Raw genomic sequence first — 21913 nt, forward strand, 5'->3', positions numbered from 1 at the left:
TTTTGTTTGTTGGTTTGATCCATTCCTTGGTGCAGAACGTTGACACTGAACTGAAGCCCCGGAGGAAACTGATTGAGCCCAGTTTGGGCGCAGGCCGAGGAGGGGTGCTGGGCCTCAGGCAAGGGGGGGGTGGGTGTATGGTGCTGCTTGGGCGGGGGTCAGGGCCTGTTTTAGTAGAGCCCCTTTGCCCAGGATGGGGGTTGGGGCACCTGGAACAGGCGATTTTCCAGGTCCCTCCTTGGCCACATGGGGAAACCAAAAGCACTCTCCCAGCTGGTCCCCAAACAGCCAGGCCTTGGAGGGGACTGCGTGATAGCTGAGGATGCTGAGGGTGTGTTTGGGGAGAAAGATGTCACACAGTTGAATGAGCAGATGAGGTTTTATTTCATCTCTTTACATGCATGCAGGATGGCTGGGAAAACATGAACAGTACCAGCAGGGAACACTGTTCCAGGAGAGAAACTCTACGAGCCTAGGCCAGGGACAGTCCAGTGACTTCCAGGAGAATGAAAGGGAGGAGAGCCCAGGGGGCTGCGACCTCAGAGTAAGGGGGAGACAGCAACCAGGAGCCACTGAGGGGAAGGGCCTGGGAGTCGGGAGGTCTGGCCGGGGTGTCTAGTTACAGGAAGTTTTTCCCTGGGGCTGACAGGCATCCACCTGCCTTCCAAGGAGAGGTGAATGGCATGGAGGAGGTTGGAGTGAGGGGACCCCAAAGGTCCAGAGAAAACTGAAAGCTCGATTGCCCTGGCCTCCTGCTGGGGATTGCACCCTGACCTCAGGGAAGGTGCCCTGGGATCCAGACACTGTCGTGAGGCCTGAGGTCCCAGTGCCACCGGCATCGAGCTGCTTAAGGTCCAGCGCTCTTGGGGCTGGACAGAGCTCAGCAGAGGCTGATCCCCCATTGAGCGTGAGCACCAGCTCCATCTGGCCTCCTGCATGTGGCCAAGGGCCTTGGATTGTTCCCATTCCATGGCGTGAGAACAGGCTGCACAGAACAGTTTAGATCTGGTTGGAACACAGTGTAGGGCTTCGGGAAGGATGGGCGGGGAGGGCAGGCTGAAAAGGGAAACAGAATCGCCTCTTCCGCAGTTACCCCACAGCCTCAGGGCAGCAAGCAATGGAGCCCAGCCCTTCAGTCATTCAGAACACATGTGCCGAGGGCCAACCACCACTCACCCCACACGGTGCTAGAAGCTGGGGGTGCAAAAGGGGGAGGAAAAAATCCTCAGTCCCTGCCCTTGAGGTGCTCACAGTCTGAATGCACCCAAAGCTAAAATCCAGAAGTCTCAGGTGATTTGTGCTGACGGCAAAGCCCCAAGGACCCAGGGACCCTATGGAGGGAGGGCCTAACAAGCTGCGAGTTTGTGTTGAGTCATAAATGGCTCAGAAATTTCTTAATTGTTCCCTAAGTGCTGAAGGACAGATGGTGCCCCCGCAGGCAGTGGCTCTCAGTACTGCCAAACCTCTTCCAGGCCAGTTAATGCTGAGCCAATTTACAGCTCAAGGAAGTGGAGGGCTAAAGCACACAGGAGCCTGGGGGTTTCGCAGGTGACTCCATGGAGGATGGGATGGTGCCGCTTCCCACATCCAGCCATGCATTCCTCCGCCCAGCCCCTCTAGCCGGCATCACGGCTCCATCCCAACCCACCCCAGCCCCTCATGCATGCCCTTCCCAACCCTTCTTCTCCTTCCTGAAGAGCTCTGATCCCTGTATTCAAATTATGACACAGCTCAAAAATGTCCAGACTCGAGACAGACTCTGGCCTTCTTTCTCAGCCTGGCTTAAAGCCACCCCAACCTGCCTTTCCAGCCTTCCCCTCACCTCTCCCCACTCTAGAGCCCCATCTCCGCCTGCCTGTTCTCCCTGACGGACACTTGAGGCTCATTCCTGAATCCAGAACTTCGTTCACTGCCATTCTACCTCCTGGGGCACCGTCTCACCTTCCCGATGCGCGGCTCCTTTGTGGGCCATATTCTGTTCCTCTTCACCCTGCTCCCACACACACCCTGCTGCTGCTTGCTTGGCCGTCCTATCACTTCATGCGCACATGGCTCCTTCTGGAATATCTAATGCCGCCTCATGTTGTCACCACATCCTGTGTGTCCAACTGTATTGTAAGCTTCTGAAAAGCAAGGACTGTCACCTTTTCTTGCTCCTCAGCATCCAAAACAGGGCCTTGTGCCCAGCAGATGTGCCCAGTCCTTGGTACAATAATGTCAAGATGAATTATTCAAAGAAGACTTTGATGATTGGGCCAGTTTAGGGCTCCATGGAGAGGCACCTACAATGGGATGGTGTTAACCCCAAAGGCTTATTCTAGAGGCAGCAGCAGTTAAAGATGTTCAGCCAAGTCACCTTGAACCAAAGCAAGGGTCATGAAATCAGATCATCCCAGCCAGGAACGGAGGAAGAAAGAGTCCGATGGTCCCCAGGAAGCAGACGATGATGAACAACCAGAGGAATATCCTATCAATTACCATGGCGACATACTTCCAGTCTTCCTTCACCTGGAGGTGGAAATAGGCTCCTAGTGACAGAGCTCAGGTCTTGGAGCAAGGGGAAGTGTCCTGCCTCTGTACAGCCCCTGCAGAGATGGTCACTGGGAGTTGTAGTGACCACCCCACAGAGACCTTGGGAAGCTAAAAGCTAGGATGGGTAGAGGAGTGGGTGGAGGGAGAAATATGGTGGTCCCAAGGCTCACACAATCCTCACCTAATGGATCCTGTTATATTCCCGCCTTCCACATGGCCCAGAGCCTTACCATAGGCCCCTCAAGTTCCAGGTGAAGGAAGGCTAAAGGGACAGCCCAAGGCACAGACTCTCCCAGGGGGGCTTCAGTGATTTAAATGCAATACCCAACAGTCATAAAATGGTGAGTGCTTTGCAGCCCCCTCAATGCCTCCCCACCCATTCACCCACCCATCTGCAGGAGATGGAAGAGGGAGGTTGGTGAGGGTAGGTGTAACCCAAGAGAAAGTTGGGGACCTTTATTGATTGGGGGACGGGGGCCTTGGGTTTATAGCCTAGCCTAGGCATGGAGGTCTGGATTCCTAGCTGCTCCTGGATTAGATAATGATTAATTTATTTTTATCTGCTGAGCAAGGACACCCAGTAATAAGCTCCTGGACTTTCAACCTTCCCTAAGTTGATAAAAATTCTGTGACCCTGGGCAATGGGCAGCTACCCTAACAATGCTGGGCATGGTGGGGGTAGGTATAGGGAGCCCATCTGGTAAAACCAAGATTCTTCAGAGTTTGTGAATATTGAAGTTCGCAAAATACCCAGAGCTCATGAACAAGAAGAAGGAGGAGGAGACCATCTAGGGCAAAGGAGGAAGGCTGAAGCAGGGAGCTAATTTATTCGATCTCTCCCGGTGATGTTCTCTCTACCTTCACCACCTTTGGTCCCCTCCATCCACCAACATATAGAGTAATGTTGCAAAATGGCAGGCATGAGGATGGCACGGGGAGCTTAGCTTCTAAGTATTCCCCCCACACACACACCGCCACTCACTGTCTCCAAGTTAGGCTTAATTGGGACAAACTTGACCTTCACGGCACGTGTTCTGCCACTGCAACAAAATGTCGTAAGAATCTGCCAGCTAGTTGTTCTCTATCACAATTGATTCCAGTCTCCTAAGAGCCATGATGAAAGGAGGAGCATCCTCGAGGAAAGAGACAGGAATTGCACAGGCTAGCACCCTGTGATTCCTTACCAAGCTGGTAGCATCACCCACTGGAGGCGCCTCCACCTAGCTCCCACTTACCGAAAAGTCAGCATCCTCAGACCTCAGGTGATCAGCAATGTAGTGCACACCTTCCAGCGCCTTCTGCATGCTGGGTGACAGCAGGAACCCACTCTCCTGCAACTGGGCCTTGGCCTTGGGACCTGAGGCACCTGGATGCAGGCCACCATGGCTGTGGAGGGCACCCATCGAGGGGGGTGCATGGCCTGCACACACCCATCTTTCTTCCTCCTCCTCTGCATCCTCTCTCTCCTCCTCATCCACATTGGTCTCCAGCCAGCAATAAGAGGGGCTGAGCTTCAGGCCTGGGGGCTCACGGAGCTCCAAGGGCGGCAGGGGCCGTTTCATCAGAAGCCACCGGGGCACACAGCCCAGAAAGGCCACCTTCACCCAGTGGGGCATGTTGTGAGTGCCAGGGGAGCGGTGGTGGACGTTGAGGACAAAGACGGTGATGATGATAGAGAGGGTGACAAAGATCATGGTGAAGAGCAGGTACTCGCCAATGAGCGGGATGACCAGGGAGGTGGAGGGGATGATTTCGGTGATGAGCAGGAGGAAGACTGTCAGCGAGAGCAGCACGGAGATGCAGAGGGTGATCTTCTCGCCACAGTCCGAGGGCAGGTAGAAGACAAGCACGGTGAGGCAGGAGATGAGCAGGCAGGGGATGATGAGGTTGATGGTGTAGAAGAGGGGCAGCCGCCGGATGACAAAGTAGTAGGTGACATCAGGGTAGATCTCAGCACAGCAGTCGTACTTCCTGGTGTTGTAGGTGCCCGTGGCATTGACGATGGCCCACTCGCCACTCTCCCAGTAGTCCTTCAGGTCTACCGTCTGCTCCATCTGCTCCAGGTCAATCTTGGCCTTGTCGTAGGTCCAGGAGCCAAACTTCATCTTACAGTTCTGCTGGTCAAAGGGGAAGAAGGTGACATCGATGCTGCAGGAGCTCTTGTAGATGGCTGGGGGCGCCCAGTGCACGGCACCCGTGGAGAAGAGGTGAGCCTTGGTCATGTGGGTTACTGCAAACTCCCCATCTGCACTGGGGAGAGAAAAAGAATTGAGGGGGCTGTTCCAGATAACCAGCAGGATGCAAATCCCAACAACAAAGTCAGACCTGGCCAAGTTGTTTGGGTTTTACATACGTGTGTAAGACCTTCCCAGCACACAGAAATTTACAGGTCCCTGAGTTAACTTTTTAAATACCACATTTTTATGACTAAAGTAAAAAATTGGAAGAACATAGTAAAGTACCAAAAATTTAAAAAAATAGCCACCATCAACATTTTGATGTGTTTCCTTTGTCATAAAGATCATATACGTAACATACGGTTCTCATGGTGTATGTGTAGTTTTACTGCCTGCTTTTATTCATTTAAAATTTTAGAAAAATTATTTATAAGCATATTTTCTTTCCCCTAGCAGATAGGAAGTAAGACCCTCAGGTCAGGGATCTTTAGTTCCTTGAACAGAAGAGACATAACATCTTCGCTGGTGAAGGCACTTTCTTGGTTCCACCCATTTAACAGGCATCTTTGAGCCAGACTCTTCCACAAGGGCCTCCCCCAGAGCTCTGGGGACAAAGGAACATAAGATCCGATTCCTGACCTCAAAGAACTCTAAGGAGATGAGACACAGCCACAGTGGAAGGTGGGGTTGGGGACAGTGGCAAAGTCACCACGAGAATGGAACAAGTGCCCCCCATGACCAAAGGAGAAAACTCCTTCTGGCTGGACTGAGCCAAGGCATGGTGACAGCTGCCATGTGCCTTGGCGGACAGTAGAGGAGATGGGGCACCAGCAGAGAGGGCCCCACAGGAACAAGGAGCAGAGGTTGGGGAGGGGGATCAAAACCCTGAGGGTCATCTAGGGAGTAGATGGAGGGTAGGGAGTGAGCGGCACCACGGGACTAAAGGCTTTGGATGGCAGCCACTGAAGGGTTTTGATTGTGAGGAGGGGTGACTCAGTGGTGAGGTAATCTGGACTGCTTGAAGGAGGAATAGAGAGGGGTACTGGGAGTCAAGGTTGTCAGTTAAGAAGAGAGCACATAACGCCAGACACGAAGCAATAAAGGTCTCTGCTGAGACAGCCACAGAAATGAAAAACAAGAAAATTTAACATGAGAGAGATTCTAAGGGCCCATAAGACCATGGAGAAAGCAAGAGAGGAGGAAGCAAAAACTGTTTGCATCGTTGGCTCTGGGGACCCTGGAACGAGGGTGACCAGTCAAGGAGGGCTTCCTCGGAGACTGAGCGCCTGATTTCCTCTGGAGCTGGCACAGTTTGGTTCTTTTGGTCGTGAAAGCACATTTCCTCCCCCTCCAATTCCCACAGTCAATCCTAAATCCAGGGAAAACAGAAGAATACACAGGAAGAAAGAGGCCCCTTTCACATGGAGTAGTGCCAGGCCAGAGCTACAGGCAGGCTGGAAGCCTGGAAACAGTAACTCTGAAAGAGAGCCACAGATGAGAGCAAAAGGTTTTATTTTTGTTTTTTGGTTTGTTTGGTGTTTTGTGTTTTTTTTTTTAAGGCATTTTTGTCATCACCCACAACCACCACTAGATGGCAACATACACCCCATTTTGAAGAAGACGGAGAAGAAAAGGTGCAATTTCCTTGTTCTCCTTAACCTGGAGTGAAGCATCTTTATAGAAGAGACTATTCTTTAAATGTCCACTGAATTTGGTTGGAACTTCTGTCCCATCAAAAGAATTTTCCAAATGGCTTCAAGGGGATAACTATGGAAGCAGAGGTCTGAACCAAAGCCATCTCCCCAGGCCAAGAAAGAGGGGCTTCCATACAACCCGACGGATAGCGCAGGGTTCCTGCCCTGGTGCTTGGAAAAGGCAGGCCTTTCATCCTGATGTTCTGGGAGAGTTCAGCCACCACCCCAATGCTCAGAGAGGGTGGGACCTAGAACCCAGTATTCCGGGAAAGCACGACTGCTGCCCCAGAGCTTGACAAGCGTGGGGCTGCCACTCTAGCAGGCCCAGAGAAAAAAGCATTGACCCACAGATCACTCAGACCTTGAAATTGAATGAAGTTTGCCTTCCTGGTATCAGACTTGCTTGGGACCCATGATCCCTGTTTTCCTTCTAAATTCTCCCTTCTGGAATGGGATTATCTATTCTATGCCCATGCCACCATTGTATTTTGGAAGCAGATAACTTGGTTTCCGGGTCTCACAGGTCCACAGATGAAGAGGAATTTTGCCCCAGGATGGGCCAAACCCATAACTGATTTTGATGAGACTTTGGACTTAGAGTTTTTACTGAAATGACTTAAGTCTCTGGGATATTGGAATGGGTGAATGTATTTTGCATGTGGGAAGAACCTGTTTTGGGGGTCCAGAGGGAAGATTGTGATAGGTTGAATTATTTACCTGAACACAGACATGTTCTTAATCTTAATCTGCATCCCTGTGGGTGTGAAGTCATTGTAAATAGGACCTGAAGACATTAATTTTAGTTAAGGTGTGGCCAATTGAATCTTAGTCTACATTACTGGTGGGTTTTAATCCATATTGTTGGAGGCTTTATAAAAAGAAACCAGAAGTCACAGAAGCCAGAAAGGAGACGACATTGCCATAGGACAGGAGACAGAGAAATAAGCCAAGGAACCCTAAGAATCACTGGTAGCCTGCACAGAACACTACAGACTCTGGGAGAAGGCAAGCCTTCTGATATCTTAATTTTAGACTTTTTCTAGCCTCAAAACTGTGACAATGCATGTTGCTTGAGCCAAAAAAAAGAAGAATTTCCTGTTAAAATCAAGTAAAGCTGGCGGAAGCCTTATATGGTAATCCTAAAACCTGAGGTCACATCTCATGCCAGGATGTTGTTCCTGATCTCTGCAGGATGCACAGGGAACAAAACTAAGAAGGGTCCTGGGGGCCTGCTCTGGGACACAGGTGTGCTGTTAGGGGGGCAGTAGGCATCTGTCGGTCCCCCTCAGGCATGTGCTATGTTAGATTTCCCAGGTAATCCACTGATAAAAGCGTTTCTGCAAAGGGATGTTTACAGTGAAAGGGCTTTGTGCCAGATCAGATCTGGCCAACATAAGAGTCATTGTGATTCCACTACAACCTCTGTGGAGACGCACAATCCAAAAGAGGATCTTTTGTCCTTTGATTTCATCGTTTAAGAACTAAATTTCCAAAATAAGGTCAAATAAACTGGGGTATGCTGGGTTAAATTGTTTTGGGCTTTGTTTTGCTGCATAACCTCTAACAACATTTAAAATACTATTGTGCCTTGACATTTTCCAAAGGACAGGGGGCTTAGGACACATGTTACCAAAATAATCTGACCACAGAACTAGTTTTCATATCTAGTCCTATTTCAAGGAACTAGTGATCCTTAGAACCTCACTTTAGAAAGCATTTTTAGAAGAACATCATACCAACTGCTTTAACTCCTTGACTTCTAAAGGAAGAATTGCCTGATACCAAATACACTTAAATGAAATTAAACATCTCTATCAAAAATTTTTGAGTCTCTTTTTAGACTCCCTGTCTTTATTAGCTACAAGTCATTATGCTCATATACCGACTTTTTTTTGGTCTGGAATACAAGGCAACTGTAAAGTAACATGATTTTTCTTTTTAAAAAATACACATACCAAGTGAGTTTTGTCCCCTTCAAAGGTGTTACCCCGAGATGCTGCTCACCTAATCCAAGACACCAACACTTAGACATTGTTTTCAGAGTCCGAACATTTTTCTAAAAATACTCAGTATTGACAAATCTTTGCCAGGTGCTGATATAGATGCTTGATAAATTCTGTATGAGTTGCATGAGTGAGTGAGGGGGATGGGGGGGGGGGGAGAAGGCATAAAGGAACAAGAGAAAAGAAAAGGGAAAAAGAAATTCTTAGAAAAGCAGAAGCTGAGCCAAAACATGACTATTCAGGGCTGCAACGATGCCGAGAGGCGCGAGGGGCGCCCTCCCAAATCCACCCCGGCAGCGCCTCTCTGTCCCCGCCCCTCGAGCTGGCGCCTCCCGGGACCCCGACGGCTCCCTACTTGTTGTAGAGGACGATGTCGGGGACCCAGATCATCTCCGAAGGGACGCGGAGCGACGTCACGTTGCCGAAGTCGCCCGGGTTCCAGCGCAGCTTGTAGTCGCTCCACTCCTGGGGGAAGGGGGCGCGTCACCCGGGGCGCGGCCCAGAGCCCGGGGGCGGACGGGGGTCCGGGGCGCCCAGAGGCCGGGCGGCGCCGCCCCTCTCGGGACCACCCCGAGCCCCTCCCCGGCCCCACAAAACAGAATTGGAGGTGATGCCAGGAAAGGGCCCTAGACCAGGAACCAGGAGTCTGTCCTGAGACAACCAGCCCCCTCGGGTTTAATTCTGAAAATCCGGCCCCCTGAGGACCCCTCCCTCCCGGGCCCACGAGAGGGTGGGTCACCCCCGTCCCGCCTCCCAGCCGGGAGACCCAGGCAAGCCCCTTGGCTCATCCCTAGTTATAACATCTTTTCTTGCCTCAAGGCTTGCAAAGTCCAGGGCGGGTCAGGCAATGTTGAGCATGTTGAAGTATCTCCCCATGTCACAGCTGAGGGGACTGAAACCAGAGCGCTAACAAGGCTGCTCACTGGGGCATTAAGCAGTGACCTTCAAGTGATGCTCCGGGTGTCTGGGCAGGGAGGGGGGGTACATCAGGCCCCACGACTGCTTGCGCCAAAGCAATACCAAGTGAATCTGCTTTTCTCCCTCCAAACCACAATTAGTTCTTATTCTCTCTCTACAGTTTTCCTGTATGGTCCTATCACAAGTTGTGACTTCACTTTAAGTTGCTTGTTTATTGATTGAATGCCTACCTTCCCACCTGATTGCAAATTCCATGAAGATGGGGACACTGTGTCCCCAGCACCAAGTACCATACCTGGCCCATAGTAAATGTGCAATAAATTTGCATTCAGCGAATGAACAAAACTGGTTCCTCCCTCTAAAGTACTATGGTTCTAATTCTGGTAGGGTTCCCTGCATCGTTTTGGACATAAAATGATCACCCACCCCAAGATATAATGACTGGTGTTAAAATAAAACTGCCACCTGCATTGGGAGTTGCAGGGAGCAGTCCCCTTTCCGGGAAATGGCAGGGACTTTTTAGAAGATAATATTGGCCAAAGACAAATACAGACCAAAAAGCAAAGCAGTTGCAGTTTGAGCAACACTTAATGATGAGATAGATGGTCTCGGTCCATATTAGTAGGAATAGCCTATTAAAAATGGACTAGTATGCTTTAGTAATCAATGTATATCAATGTTCCCCACTATACACTAAAAACTTAAACATTAATCAATCATTATAACTTCCCACTTGAAATCACCTAATTACCTTTCTTAGCCACTATCACCAGCTCGACATCTTGAGCCTCCTCAGGTCTGAGATCTCCCTGCCGGAGCAGTTTCTCTTTCAATAAACCTGCAGCTTTGATCATATTGGTGACTTTATTTCTTTTGAACCTGATATTGACACACAAGCCTGTCCTTTGCCTCATGGAGTGAGTAGTAAGTAGTGGCCACTACCATTTATAAAGCCCACTTTGTCCTGGGCCCTTGACATCATTCATTCTAGTCCTCACAACAAGCCTACGAGTTAGGTACCATGATTTGGCCCCTTTTCACAGAGTACACGACCAGTCAGTGGCCGTGCTGGGACTTGAACCGAGGCCTCCCTGACTCCAAAGCCTGCCCTCGTTATAGGTACTATTTGGCTTCTGTGCAACTGCACTGAAATAGTGCAGGGTCACCCCTGCCGAAGGCCCCCCACATTCAACATCCTTTCCCCTTTAAGGATACTCGTGTAACATTCACACAAATGCATCCACCTGGTACAGACGCCAGGAAGGATTGAGCAAACAGGAGAGTTTCTGGGAAGCGGGCAGGTGAGAGAAAAGCATTTGTCTGCCTCAGTGTTTCCCAAACTTCAAGCCCTCAAGCACCAACTTCATAATTTTTGCCACATATATGCACCATATCATTCACCTAATATTTTTCTTTACATTGGCTCACTATTTTTTACTTACATAAATTAATATTCAAATTTTATATCACTGAAATAGCCAACATTTGAAAAAATAACCACTAAAATGTAAATATATGACGATGGAGAAAAGGTTTGTGAGCCAACTAAAATAGCCTCATGAAACCACCATTGGTACCCAAATCCCTCTTGGACAGGTTCTGGTCTAGCTGTGGACAGAGAAGCCAGACTTGCAAAATGGGAAAGATAAAGATGTTTGGAAAATTGTCAGGGTTTCTCAGGATATTGACTGAGTATATTAAAAGTGATTTGCCTTCATAAACGTATCCCCTTCACCCTACTCCAGGGTCTTGTCAATGTTTCAGTTTCAAACAACATTTCTGGGCATCTACACCAAGCTGTATTATGTTGTTCAATTCCTCGGCAGTGCGTGGGAGGCAGGTGGTATTTATTATCTCCGTGTTACAGGTGAGGAAAGTGAGGCTCAGAGAGGTTAAGCAACTCGCTCTATACCACAAGGCTAGTAAGTGCAACTCTGCTTGGCTGGACTCCCACTCCGGGGCTCCTTCCCCTACTTCCCACCTGCCACCCCCGAACCGAGGTGGCACAACCCTGGGGGTAAGTGAGGTAACCCAGGTTCTAGGCCTGGCACCTCCACTGCATGCCCGAGTGACTTTCCCAGCCCGTCACCTCCCTGAGCCTCGTGTGCAGAGACCAGGTTCTCATTCCCCTATTCTCTCGCCACCTCCACTCGGGGGCCTAGGGGAAAGGCTTGGCTGAACAAGGGGTAGAATGGGTTGGGGCAGAGAGGAACAAAGCCTAAAGCGAGGTCTGCCTCCAGGTGGTGTTTTATTTTATCTTGGCACAGGAAAAAAAGTCAGGGATTCGTCTCTTCCCTTGGAGAGAGGGGGTCTATGCCCCTCCCCTGAATCTGGCTGGGCTCCGTGACCGCCTTGACCAGTGGAACGGGGCAGGTCGACTGGTGACTTCCACTTCCTGTCTCTGGGAACCCTCCCTCTGGGAGCCCTGAGTCTCCAGGTAAGAAATACCGTGCTGGAGAGACCACATGGAGAGGCCCTGAGACATCACTGGGAGGGAGAGGGGCCCAGCTGGGCCCAGCCTTCCAGACACCCCTGCTGAGTCACAGACTTGTGAGTGAAGCCATCCTAGACCCGCAGGGCCAGACCAGCCTCCAGGCGAACAGCAGCTTGTGACCCCAGTAGTCGCCGTGCAAAGCAGAAGAAGCAACCCAAATTCCCAACCATAAAACCATGAGCTATAATACAGCAGTGGTTGTTTGAAGTCACTAAGTTTTGGGGTCATTTGTTAGGTGGCATAGACACAGGCCCACAGAGCTCTCCCCTGGAAGGAGCCCCGGCCTCTGAGTCAGGCTCCCCTCGGCTCAGGCCTTTCGAGCTGCCCTGCTCTCTAATGCTCACTTTCCTCAGCTGCAAAATGGGCAGAATGAAACCCTCCTGTGGGCTTTCAGCGATGATTACGTGAGCTCATCTGCAAATAGTCCTCAGTAGCAGGAGCTTGTGAAGTGTCTACTCAAGGAAAGGGGATCATTTGGCCCCTCCAAGTAAGTTCTCAGCCACTGGACTCAGAGCCTGGCCGCACCAGAGCACAGTCCCCTAAGAGAAGTGGGTCTGGAATTGGCTGGCTTTGGGAATATCCCAAATGGCAACTCTTTTGTAAAATGTGAATTTGGAATCCTGCTGGGCCCCTTGTTGGTGAAACAGTCCTGGGAGGGCCTTGGCCAGTGGCCTCACCTGCTTTAGCCAAACGTTGGTGGTCATCATTTGGTTCTTCTCATCCTGGTGGGTGATGGGGAGAGAGGAAGAGCAATTAGAGAAAAAAGGATAGAGGGGGTAGGCTGGTTCAGGGCCCCCACTGACAGGAGAACCTCTTACCTGACACCCCAAACCCAGCCCACTTGCCACCCCCAACTCATACTACCACCCTTGCTCGGATTCTCCCAGTCACACAGGCCACTTGGGTCCTCTCAGCTTGTGTCAAGAGGAATGACCAAGGCATCTGGAAAACCCATGACTAGCGTATCAGCGCCCTCTTAGAAGTGGGCTCCAGGGCTGACAGGGAGGGAAGGGACAGCAGCAGCCCCTTGGAGGAGCCTGCATGGGATCACCTTTGGGTTTCTGCCTAGCTCCAAGGGAGGGGTGGATGCTGTGACTAAGGTGGTCCGAGAAGGGCTGGGGGAGAAGGGCTGGAGCTGGAGGGAGGACCCTGGGAGAGGGGCTGGCTGGGCTGGGCTTGGGGCTGATTCTGAGGATGGAGGTGGTAGGGCAGGCGCACCACATCGATGAGCTGGGCAATGGACAGGCCGAAGCGCACGATCACCACATCCGAGGTGTTGGGCACTGGCCGGGCCCAGCGGCTGTAGCCCCCAAAGAGGTGTTGAAAGAGGCGATCCTCGGCTTGGGTGTGGGTGCCTCGCCGCCCCAACGCTGTGTGAGAAGGAGAGAAGAGGGGGTCTCCAGGAATCCAGAAACTTGGCTTCCTATCTCTCCCTCAGCCTGTTTCCTCATCTGTAAAATGGGGATAATAATCCAGAGCCTAGCTCAAAACACTATTGAGGATTAAATCTAATAATGTAGGTTAGAGCTTAATACAGTACATACACACAGTTAGAGCTCAAGAAGTATCAGCCACTTTGTTACTATAAGATAAGAAATAGTGGAAACCAGTGTTGGAGAGAGGAGCAGGCACTGGGAAACAGGGAAGAACTCAGACCTGGGGACAAGATTCAGTACATGGGGGAGACGCCTGGTCTTGGAGGGTAACCTTGAGGGAGACACTGTGCTTGTTTGGTTACTGTGAGCCTCGGCAGCTGAGGGGCCACCTTCCATGCCCACTTACTTGCCAGATGAATCACTAACACTAACAGGTTGGATCTGAAGCCACCAGGAAATCCTTTGCCACACCAGGCATCCCCCTTATTTTTCTTAAACCACTGGCATTTGTTACTTCTTATCTATCAGCAAGACAAAATGTTCCAAAAGTATCTGATGGAATCACTCATGCCTGTTGTGCCAGTTTGAATGTACTGTGTCCCCCAAAATGCCATTATCTTTGATGCAATCTTGTGTGGGCAGACTCATTAGTGTTGATTAGATTGTAATTCTTTGGTCTTTCCATGAAGATGCAACCCACCCAACTGTAGGTGATAACTCTGATTGGATGATTTCCATGGAGGTGTGGCCCCACCCATTCAGCATGGGCCTTGATTAGTTTACTAGAGCCCTATAAAAGCTCAGACAGAAGAAGCGAGCTTGCTACAGCCAAGAGGGACACTTTGAAGAATGCACAGGAGCTGAGAGAGTAGCTGCAGATGAGACACAGTTTGAAGATGGCCGTTGAAAGCAGACTCTTGCTCCAGAGAAGCTAAGAGAGGACAAATGCCCCAAGTGCAACTAGGAGTAACATTTTTGAGTTGCTGAAGCCGAGAGAGGAACGTCCTGGGGGAAAGCCATCTTGAAACCAGAACTTGGAACAGACACCAGCCATGTGCCTTCCCAGCTAACACAGTTTTTCCGTCCGCCACTGGCCATCCTCCAGTGAAGGTACCCAATTGCTGATGTGTTACCTTGGACACTTTATGGCCTTAAGATTGTAACTGTGTAACCAAATAAACCCCCTTTATAAAAGCCAATCCATTTCCGGTATTTTGCATTCCGGCAACGTTAGCAAACGGGAACACCTGTGTCTCACAGTGTTCTGCAAATAGCTTCACCACGCAGAGGTTCTGCTTCCTGAGCAAGCTGAGAACTACTGCTCTAGAAAGAAAAACATGTTGTTTCAGTTTCCTGGCTGCTGAAACAAATACCATGAGATGGGTTGGCTTAAACAACAGGAATTTATTGGCTCATGGTTTTGAAATGATGCTTTCTCACTGAAGACTACAGTATTCTGGGGCTGGCTGCTGGCAATCCTTGGTCCTTGGCTTTTCTGTCACATGGTAATGCATATGGCAGTGTCTTCTCCTTCTCTGGGTATCTGTGACTTCCAACTTCTTGCTGCTCCTCATGGCTTCTCTCTCCATCTTACTTTCACTCTGGTTGTAAAGGACTCCAGTAATCCAGATTCAAGGCCAACCTGATTCATTTGGGCCATACCTTAAGTGAAACAGCATCTTGCAGAGATGTAAATCACAACGGGTCCTCACCTACCAGAATGCATACCAAGACAAAGAACATGTCCACACTGGGGCAGACAGTCAATCTACATCACATCATCAGCATCGGGGGCATAAACCATGCCAACAACAATAGCTACCATGTATTGAGTGCCTATCATAGCCCAGGTGCCATTTATAACCCTTAATTTCATTTAATCCTCACAATAGCCCTGAGAGGTCCACGATGGTCTTTGAATTTTTTCTTACTTTTTTTTAAATTCAATTTTATTGAGATATATTCACATACCATACAGTCATCCAAAGTGTGCAGTCAATTTTTCACAGTAGGTGGTATTTGAATTTTGCAGACGAGGAATGCTGAAGCTTGGGAGGTGCAAGGGGACCCTGCTCTTCATGTCAGCTTGGGCTGCCCCTCCAACTTCTGCTTTGACAGTTGTGACAATTCCATCAGCGGGCATTTCCACTGGACAGTACATGAGCTTCAGAGGCACGAAATTATGACTTAATGATTAAACTCACTTACCTGCTGGGAGCAGAAGCAGCCACCACAGGCCGAGCTTTGTCGTGGATGTGGGTGCAGGATGGGAAAGACCCATGGCTCCTGGACATCAGGGGAAGGGCAGGCAGGGCTCAAGGAGCTGGCACGCAGAGCTGCCTCTGGATTCTGTGCGGCTCTCACTCACTGCCGAACCTGAGCAAGGCCAGGAAATGGCTCTTAGGATCGTGCATCCTTGGCATGGACAGATCTTTGTTTCTCACACAGCACAGCAGTGTGAAAGGTGGGGACAACCCTCCATAGACCTCCCAGGGAGTGAAAGGCTCTTGAACTCTCCCTGAATTAATTGAGGCATCAGCATCTTCCTCATTCTCCAGGGTCACCCAACTACTCTGTCCTCAAAACAAGCACTGACCCTGTACAGGAGAGAGAACAGGACGGGATTCAAGTACCCATCTCTCTGCCAGTGTTTCATCTGTAGCATGAGGATAGTAATACCTAAGAGGATGGCTTTAGAGTCAAATAAAAAAATAGGGGCAAAAGTACTTTAAAAATGTACATTTTACAAAAAATGTACATTTACAAAAATGTAAACCACTACATGTATGAGGCCATCAGAATTATTATTCATGGAGTCGGGAAAATTTTTCTGTGTGGCTTAGTCTCATTCCCCAGTTCCCCCTGTCTTACTCAGCAATGTCCCCCACTCTCTCAACAATGATTCCAGGCATCCCCAATGCTTCATCTCTCCTCACAACTGTCAGACCACCCCGTCCTACCCTTCCTTGGCAGAAGCAGAGAATTGGACTCGGAGTTTGCCAATGTGGCTTTGAGTCCTGGCTCCACGACTGACTGACAGTGACGCTTGAGCAGGTCACTCAACCCCACTGGGACTGTGTCTTACCCATAAAATAATAACACACTCCCTGCCCTTCCTACCTCTCAGGACTGGTGCAGGGAGCAAGGGGCATCATGCCCAGGGAAGCTTCCGAGAACCGCAGGGTGGTGGACAATGGAATGGGCTGCACTGTTCTCAGGGCACAATGACCTGATGGCATTGCCATTGATGGTTTGTGCCAACTTGGAGTAAGAGAGGGTGTCAGAGGGATTTGATGTGGATTTCAAAGTGTTAGAATTTCTGGAACATATTATTGATTATAACAGGGTTTCCCAGAGTATGCTTGGGGGGAATAAGCTCTCTTGCTTCAATTTTCTTGTAAGGCTTCCATCCAAAGACTCATCAGAAATGGATAATTACGTTTACTTTCCTGGTCCCTCAGAAGCACATGGCCCTTCCCACCAGCTGCTCTTACCTACCCTAGGCACCGCACCGCATCCCAGCCCTGCCCCGGGTCTCCTCCCTTTATAGTCTCATCTCTCTTAGAGGCACAGTTGCTGGTTCCTTCCTGGCCCTGAAACCCACCCAGGAGTTCTATCCTGAGGTGGAAAAGGGCAAGTGCTTGGGTGCAACTCCTGAGCTCCAAGAAAGAAGAGTCCACAGCCCTCCCAGAACAGGGCCCCAGGGACCCCACAGGGGTGGAGCAGGGGATCCTGGCAGTGGGCAGCTTCCTCCATAGATACCCACCCATACACACACCCCATCTGGGGCTGCTTCTGTCTAAACAGCAAATGCTGGAGCATAATTGCCAGGAGCTGTCTGACGGGGGTAAATGATCACCTCCCTCCGAATTGTGCGCCATGTTTGGGCAGTGCCCTCCCCACCTGGGCCCTCCACAACTTCTGTGACACAGGTGCCCACCAGCTGCTGTGTCACAGTGTCAGGGTCTCGGGGTCTCCGGCCCTCGCAGGTGCAGGAGCCTGTCTCGGGGGGCTGCCGAAAGCAGACCCTTTACAGAGGAAACCAGCACAGCTCACTTATTTCCAGAGACAGCTACTATTACCATTTTGCTCTTTTAATCTTTTTTTTCTATATATATACATATATAGAAAATATATAAATATTGTGTTATATCTAGGTACAGGGATTAGAGGTGATTTTTATTTCTTTTTGATGCTTTTCTGCATTTTCCAAATTTCTTATCATAAACATGTATTAATTCCATAATATGAAAAAGTAGTTTGAAGTGGGCAGCGACATCTGCTGTGTATTTTACCCACCGCCTGCATCTCACGGTGGCCCTTACCCCACAATGCATGTAGATTTGAGGCTGCGTTTCTCCTGAACGGAGTCAAGTAATCATAAAGCCGACTGTGTTTGTGTGGAATCCCCTTAGGGCTAGGCAAGGGCAAAAGCAGGAAATGGAATCGCAGCCCCTGACCCCGCATGTGGGCTCCCAGAGGTGGTGGTGGGAGGGCAGGGACAGCAGGGATGACATTTCCACAGAAGCTTCTGAGAAAAGATGTTTCCACTGTGAGCTCCTGGAAGGAGGGCACTGTGTCTTACTCACTTTTGATCTCCAGCCCCGAGCACGGCCCCTGGCATGGAACAGGGGCTCACAATGGAGTTGTTAGAAGTCAGATATCTGAAAAATGAAATGATTTGTTGTTTTTATTTGGTCAACTGAAAGTCCCCCAAGTATGTAGAGAAACCTGTGAAAGGTGCCCCAGGAAGAAGAGGGCTCCAAGCGGTCTACGGAAGGAGACCAAGGCTTGCTGCCTTGTTTCGGGAGCAAGACTGTGTACAACATTTGTTTCCATGGTCCAGTTGTTTATTCTATGCCTTATTCATTCATTTCTCCACCCCCTCATCATTTATCGGGGGCCATGAACCAGGGACAGGGAACTGAGCTTATGTGGTCCTGAAGAGGGCTCAGGGGAGGAAAACCAGAAGCAAGAAAGAGCCTACAATCTCATCTGCTCATCGACCCACCCCGACACATGATTTTATTTTCACCTTTAGTCTCAATGATCTCAAAGCCCTTCAGGGAGGCCCCAGGTTCCCCTAGGCAGCCCTTCAAGGCGTTTTACAATCCCCCCACCTTGGGAAGTTCTTCCTGGAGTCTGATCCTATGTAAGCATCTGAGAGATGCCTTTAGTTTAGCTTAGTTTAGTTTACAGATCCTGGTGTTTAGTTTAGTTTAGTTTAGTTTACAGATCCTGGTCTTGACACCTGATAAAAGAGACTAGATTTCTTTAATACCTAGGGAAAACTTCAGAGCAGGTGAAGATTGGGTTTTTTGTTTTGTTTTGTTTTGTTTCATTTTTTTCCACTGCTCTGCACTCACGCAAACATCTGACAATCACCAAACTCCTACGAGGTGCTCCCTTTCTGGTTCCTTTTCATCCCACTCCTCCCTGGAGGAGTTGGGAAATCCCAGGCCCCCAGCCCCCCCGATTCACCTGTGGAGGTCAGGGACTTAAAGATTGCCTCACCTCCACTACCACCATTACCTGGAAGTTTTGTTTACTTGTTAAAATAAAAACGAGTTATAAAATTCAATTGCTTTTATCTACCACCACATACATCAAGATTCACAACTTTGTTTTTGGTTAGATGTGAGAAAACAGGGATGGATAAGTGCAGGGAAAGAGGATTCCAGGGTCCTTTTGATGTTAACTCCTAGAAGATTCTCTTAAAAACAACTTGCATTTCTATGGTTTTTAAGTTTCCTGCAGCACTTTCCACCTTTGACCTCGTTTTGGCTTCATATCACTCTGAGGAGGGTATCAGGAAGGAATATTGTTATCCCTCTTATGTAGGTGAAAAATCAACTGAGAAGTTGATTGACATGCTCAAGGCCACATAGCTAAAAAGTAATAAAGTTGGGATTCCAAGCTCAGGTCTTCAGCTTCTAAATTATATTGTGGATATGGGTAAACTACCACCCAGTGGCACTGATAGGAAGGTGATTTGGTATAAGCAAATCGTCCAGTGCTTGCATCCGTTAGAATTATGGCTAACGTCACAAAGCCACCAGTAGAGCTGTGGTCCGTGGGGGACAGGGTGGTCAGAAGGAAATGTGCCCCACCTGGATCCAAGCTTCTAGGAGGGTGCTCTAGCAGGCAGATTAACTCACTTCTCCTTCCAACCAATGGCATGGCCACAGATTCCAAGGCTATGAACTGTTTCACCTTTTTACCAAGTACATTCCACAAAAAAAAGATATTTTTCCCTTCAGTGAGAATAGGGGGAGGAGAGATGGAAATTCAGGCCTGGTGGAATTACATCTTATAAAGAGCCAAAGAGAGGCATCCTGGATCCTCTGGAAGAATGTGCAACTCTAGAGGGCATGCTCCCGCATGATGCCTCAAATTTACACCCTTTGTAATTAGCTCTTGATGATAATTTCATTAATTTGTCACTGGAGACCAAAGGAGAAATTGTTACAGGTAATTCACCATAATTAAAGTAACCTTTCACTTCTCATTAGACAGACATTAAAAGAGAAAGAACCCTGGACCTTTGATCCTCTAAGTGGCTGGGCTGGCAGGGTTGGAGGAGGGAGTGGAAGAGGGGAGATGTCCTTGTGTATAAGGTGAGTCTGGATAAATGCGGTGCACGGAAAGTCCTATGCAAAAAATATTGCAACTGTAAAGAGCTCAGAGACCACCATCCCCACTGAGCTTGTATCATCGCTGACGTACACTGGTGTCCAGATGGCCTCCCACCCCTAGACTCACTGTAGCCCCTCTCTCCCACCCCGAGTCCTGGCATCACTGAAGCCAAGGTAGCTAGGGCTCACTTCTTTGTCTTCCTCCTGCAGCTAATTTTCAACTTCTTACCCACCAGGCCATGTTCTCCCCTTTTCACAAGCGCAACCTTCTCCAGAATCCCTATTTAGATCCCACCTCACCCCTCTCTGCCACCCAGCACCTCCCCAAGAACGGGAATCCCAGCTCTTCCACATTGTTAATTAATACCCTCAAGGAAGCCCCTTGATTGGAGGAAATGATCCTATTTCTTCTTCCAAATAATATCATTTCAGGGGCTTAGGGGATAAAGAACATATTTCTAGCTTTTATATTTATTCTGCTGCATAAATGGATCAATCACAGACACTTGACATCTCAAGTTGGGTGGGATCTTAAAGGTCATCTGGACCCCACAGAGAAATCCTCTCCACAAGTTCCACCTCGGGACAACCCCAGCAATGAAGGGGTTGCCACCTTCCCAATCAGTAAATACCAACAGTGTCTGCTAGTTTTCATTAGAGCACATAAAATCACTTGCTAAAGGAATATACAAGTGAACAAGAGAATGGGTAGTAGTAATAAAGATATAGAAGCAGATTCAGTAGAGTAAAGCAGCTGTTCCTGAGAAGGAGCTCCTCAAACCGGCCCGGAGGGGTTGACTGTCGCTGGGCTCTGAGCAGCCCGAGAGGGACTGCAGCAAGGCTAGCAGGAGTCGCCAGGAGCAGGTGACTTCCGGCATCGTGACACACTGCCATCCCAAGAAGTCTGAAGCTACTTTGTTTTTTATCCCACACCCACAAAGTCTCCACCCCCGTGACATCCCACACACAATCCTTGGGGACCCCATTCTTACCTGTAGGCACAGAAGAAGTCAGGCCATTCAAAGGACGCAGAGAACCAGCCTGGCTTGGAGATTCTGGGCAGCTAACAAAGTTTCCCCAGAACCTGAGAGGCAGCTGCAGAGCAGAGCTCAGTTGCTTCATTTCATGGGCAAACAGATGTGGGGGCTTGAGAGTTTAGAAGATACCCTGGGGAGATGAGGGGCATCTTATTATAAGGGTCAGCTTGGCTTCCTGGGGGATGGCTGGAGGGGTTCTGCAGAGAGGTCGGTTTTCCAGGGGCTGCCCAGCTCTGGCAGTCAGGGACAGCTTCATCCAGATGCTGCTGCTGAGGACATCACATGCTCCTGGCACAAAGCCGCCTGCAGGTAAAACCTAAGCCGGTCACAGGAGGGACTGCCGGCTTAGCAGGCACACGGGCTCACACTCCCCATCCTCCTCTCTTTCTCTCTCACAGACACACACACTCTCTCTCAGCAAGGGAGGGGGAGGAGCCTGTGGCTATTCAGTCTATGTCCAGTGGGGACAGACAGCAGATTTGCTTTCCCTCTGTCCAATTACTATAATGCTTTGCTCTTCGCTCTGAGGGACCCAGAGCTTCATAATTACTGCCCTGTGCCCCCTTGAGCTCATCCACACGTGGGGATCTTTTGGGTCCTGGGTTGGTCTGTCATTAGATTGGTATAATTTTGAGTAAAATAGGACAAAGGGCAGGGCCTCCAGTGAGCCAGCCTTCCCCTGCTTCCTTTTTGGAACGCCCTCACCCCCCAGCCAGCCCCCCACAGGACCCCTGGCTCGCCCGGGCGGCTGCTGCTGGTTTGGCTGCGCTGTGCCCATCACCTCCACAGCCTCCTTGCAGGTGACCTTGCCTTCTATTTCCAGAGAGCTGAGGTCACCCTGCCTCAAAAATTAAGAAACCAACCTCTTGCCTCTTTTCTCTAGTCCCAAGCAAGGAGGTCCTGTTCCCCCCTGCCACACACCCCCCACCCACCCCGGGTGTACAGCGAATCATGGTCCCTGAGATCTTCACGGCATCCCCTGCTGTTAAACATCCCTGACCTTTCTCGTGTTCTCAACTCCCTCCCCACTGCTCCTTCCCCTCAACT

The 21913-nt window shown here is 49.7% G+C and overlaps 1 protein-coding gene across 3 annotated transcripts; it reads right to left on the reverse strand.

The window, feature by feature from the left end:
• Positions 1 to 1766: 1766 nt before the first annotated feature.
• Positions 1767 to 21176, reverse strand: CHRNA2 (cholinergic receptor nicotinic alpha 2 subunit). 3 transcript variants are annotated; one of them, XM_037812894.1, is made up of 8 exons: positions 20822 to 21176; positions 17784 to 17858; positions 15403 to 15570; positions 13037 to 13188; positions 12496 to 12540; positions 8762 to 8871; positions 3768 to 4782; positions 1767 to 2508 (listed from the first exon to the last, which is right to left on the reverse strand). In XM_037812894.1, the coding sequence occupies exons 3-8, from the start codon at positions 15473 to 15475 to the stop codon at positions 2383 to 2385; spliced, it is 1521 nt and encodes a 506-aa protein (XP_037668822.1). In that variant the 5' UTR covers positions 15476 to 15570; positions 17784 to 17858; positions 20822 to 21176; the 3' UTR covers positions 1767 to 2382. The 3 variants fall into 3 exon arrangements, with proteins under 3 accessions (XP_037668822.1, XP_037668823.1, XP_037668824.1); XM_037812895.1 differs by lacking the exons at positions 12496 to 12540; positions 13037 to 13188; positions 15403 to 15570; positions 17784 to 17858; positions 20822 to 21176 and adding an exon at positions 8359 to 8407 and having other exon boundaries at positions 8762 to 8786; XM_037812896.1 differs by lacking the exons at positions 12496 to 12540; positions 13037 to 13188; positions 15403 to 15570; positions 17784 to 17858; positions 20822 to 21176 and having other exon boundaries at positions 3768 to 4777; positions 8762 to 8839.
• Positions 21177 to 21913: the final 737 nt, after the last annotated feature.

This window comes from Choloepus didactylus, chromosome 20 (assembly GCF_015220235.1).
Source record: "Choloepus didactylus isolate mChoDid1 chromosome 20, mChoDid1.pri, whole genome shotgun sequence".
In the NCBI taxonomy this organism is placed as follows: Eukaryota; Metazoa; Chordata; class Mammalia; order Pilosa; family Megalonychidae; genus Choloepus; species Choloepus didactylus.

Excerpts from the sequence above, each read along its gene's own strand:
- CHRNA2 (XM_037812894.1), bottom strand. The coding sequence starts at position 15,475 with ATGGGTCTTTCCCATCCTGCACCCACATCCACGACAAAGCTCGGCCTG. Across the intron at positions 12,541-13,036 it reads TTGCCCAGCTCATCGATGTG|GATGAGAAGAACCAAATGAT; the intron begins GTGCGCCTGCCC and ends ATCACCCACCAG. Across the intron at positions 2,509-3,767 it reads CTGAGGATGCTGACTTTTCG|GTGAAGGAAGACTGGAAGTA; the intron begins GTAAGTGGGAGC and ends TTCCACCTCCAG.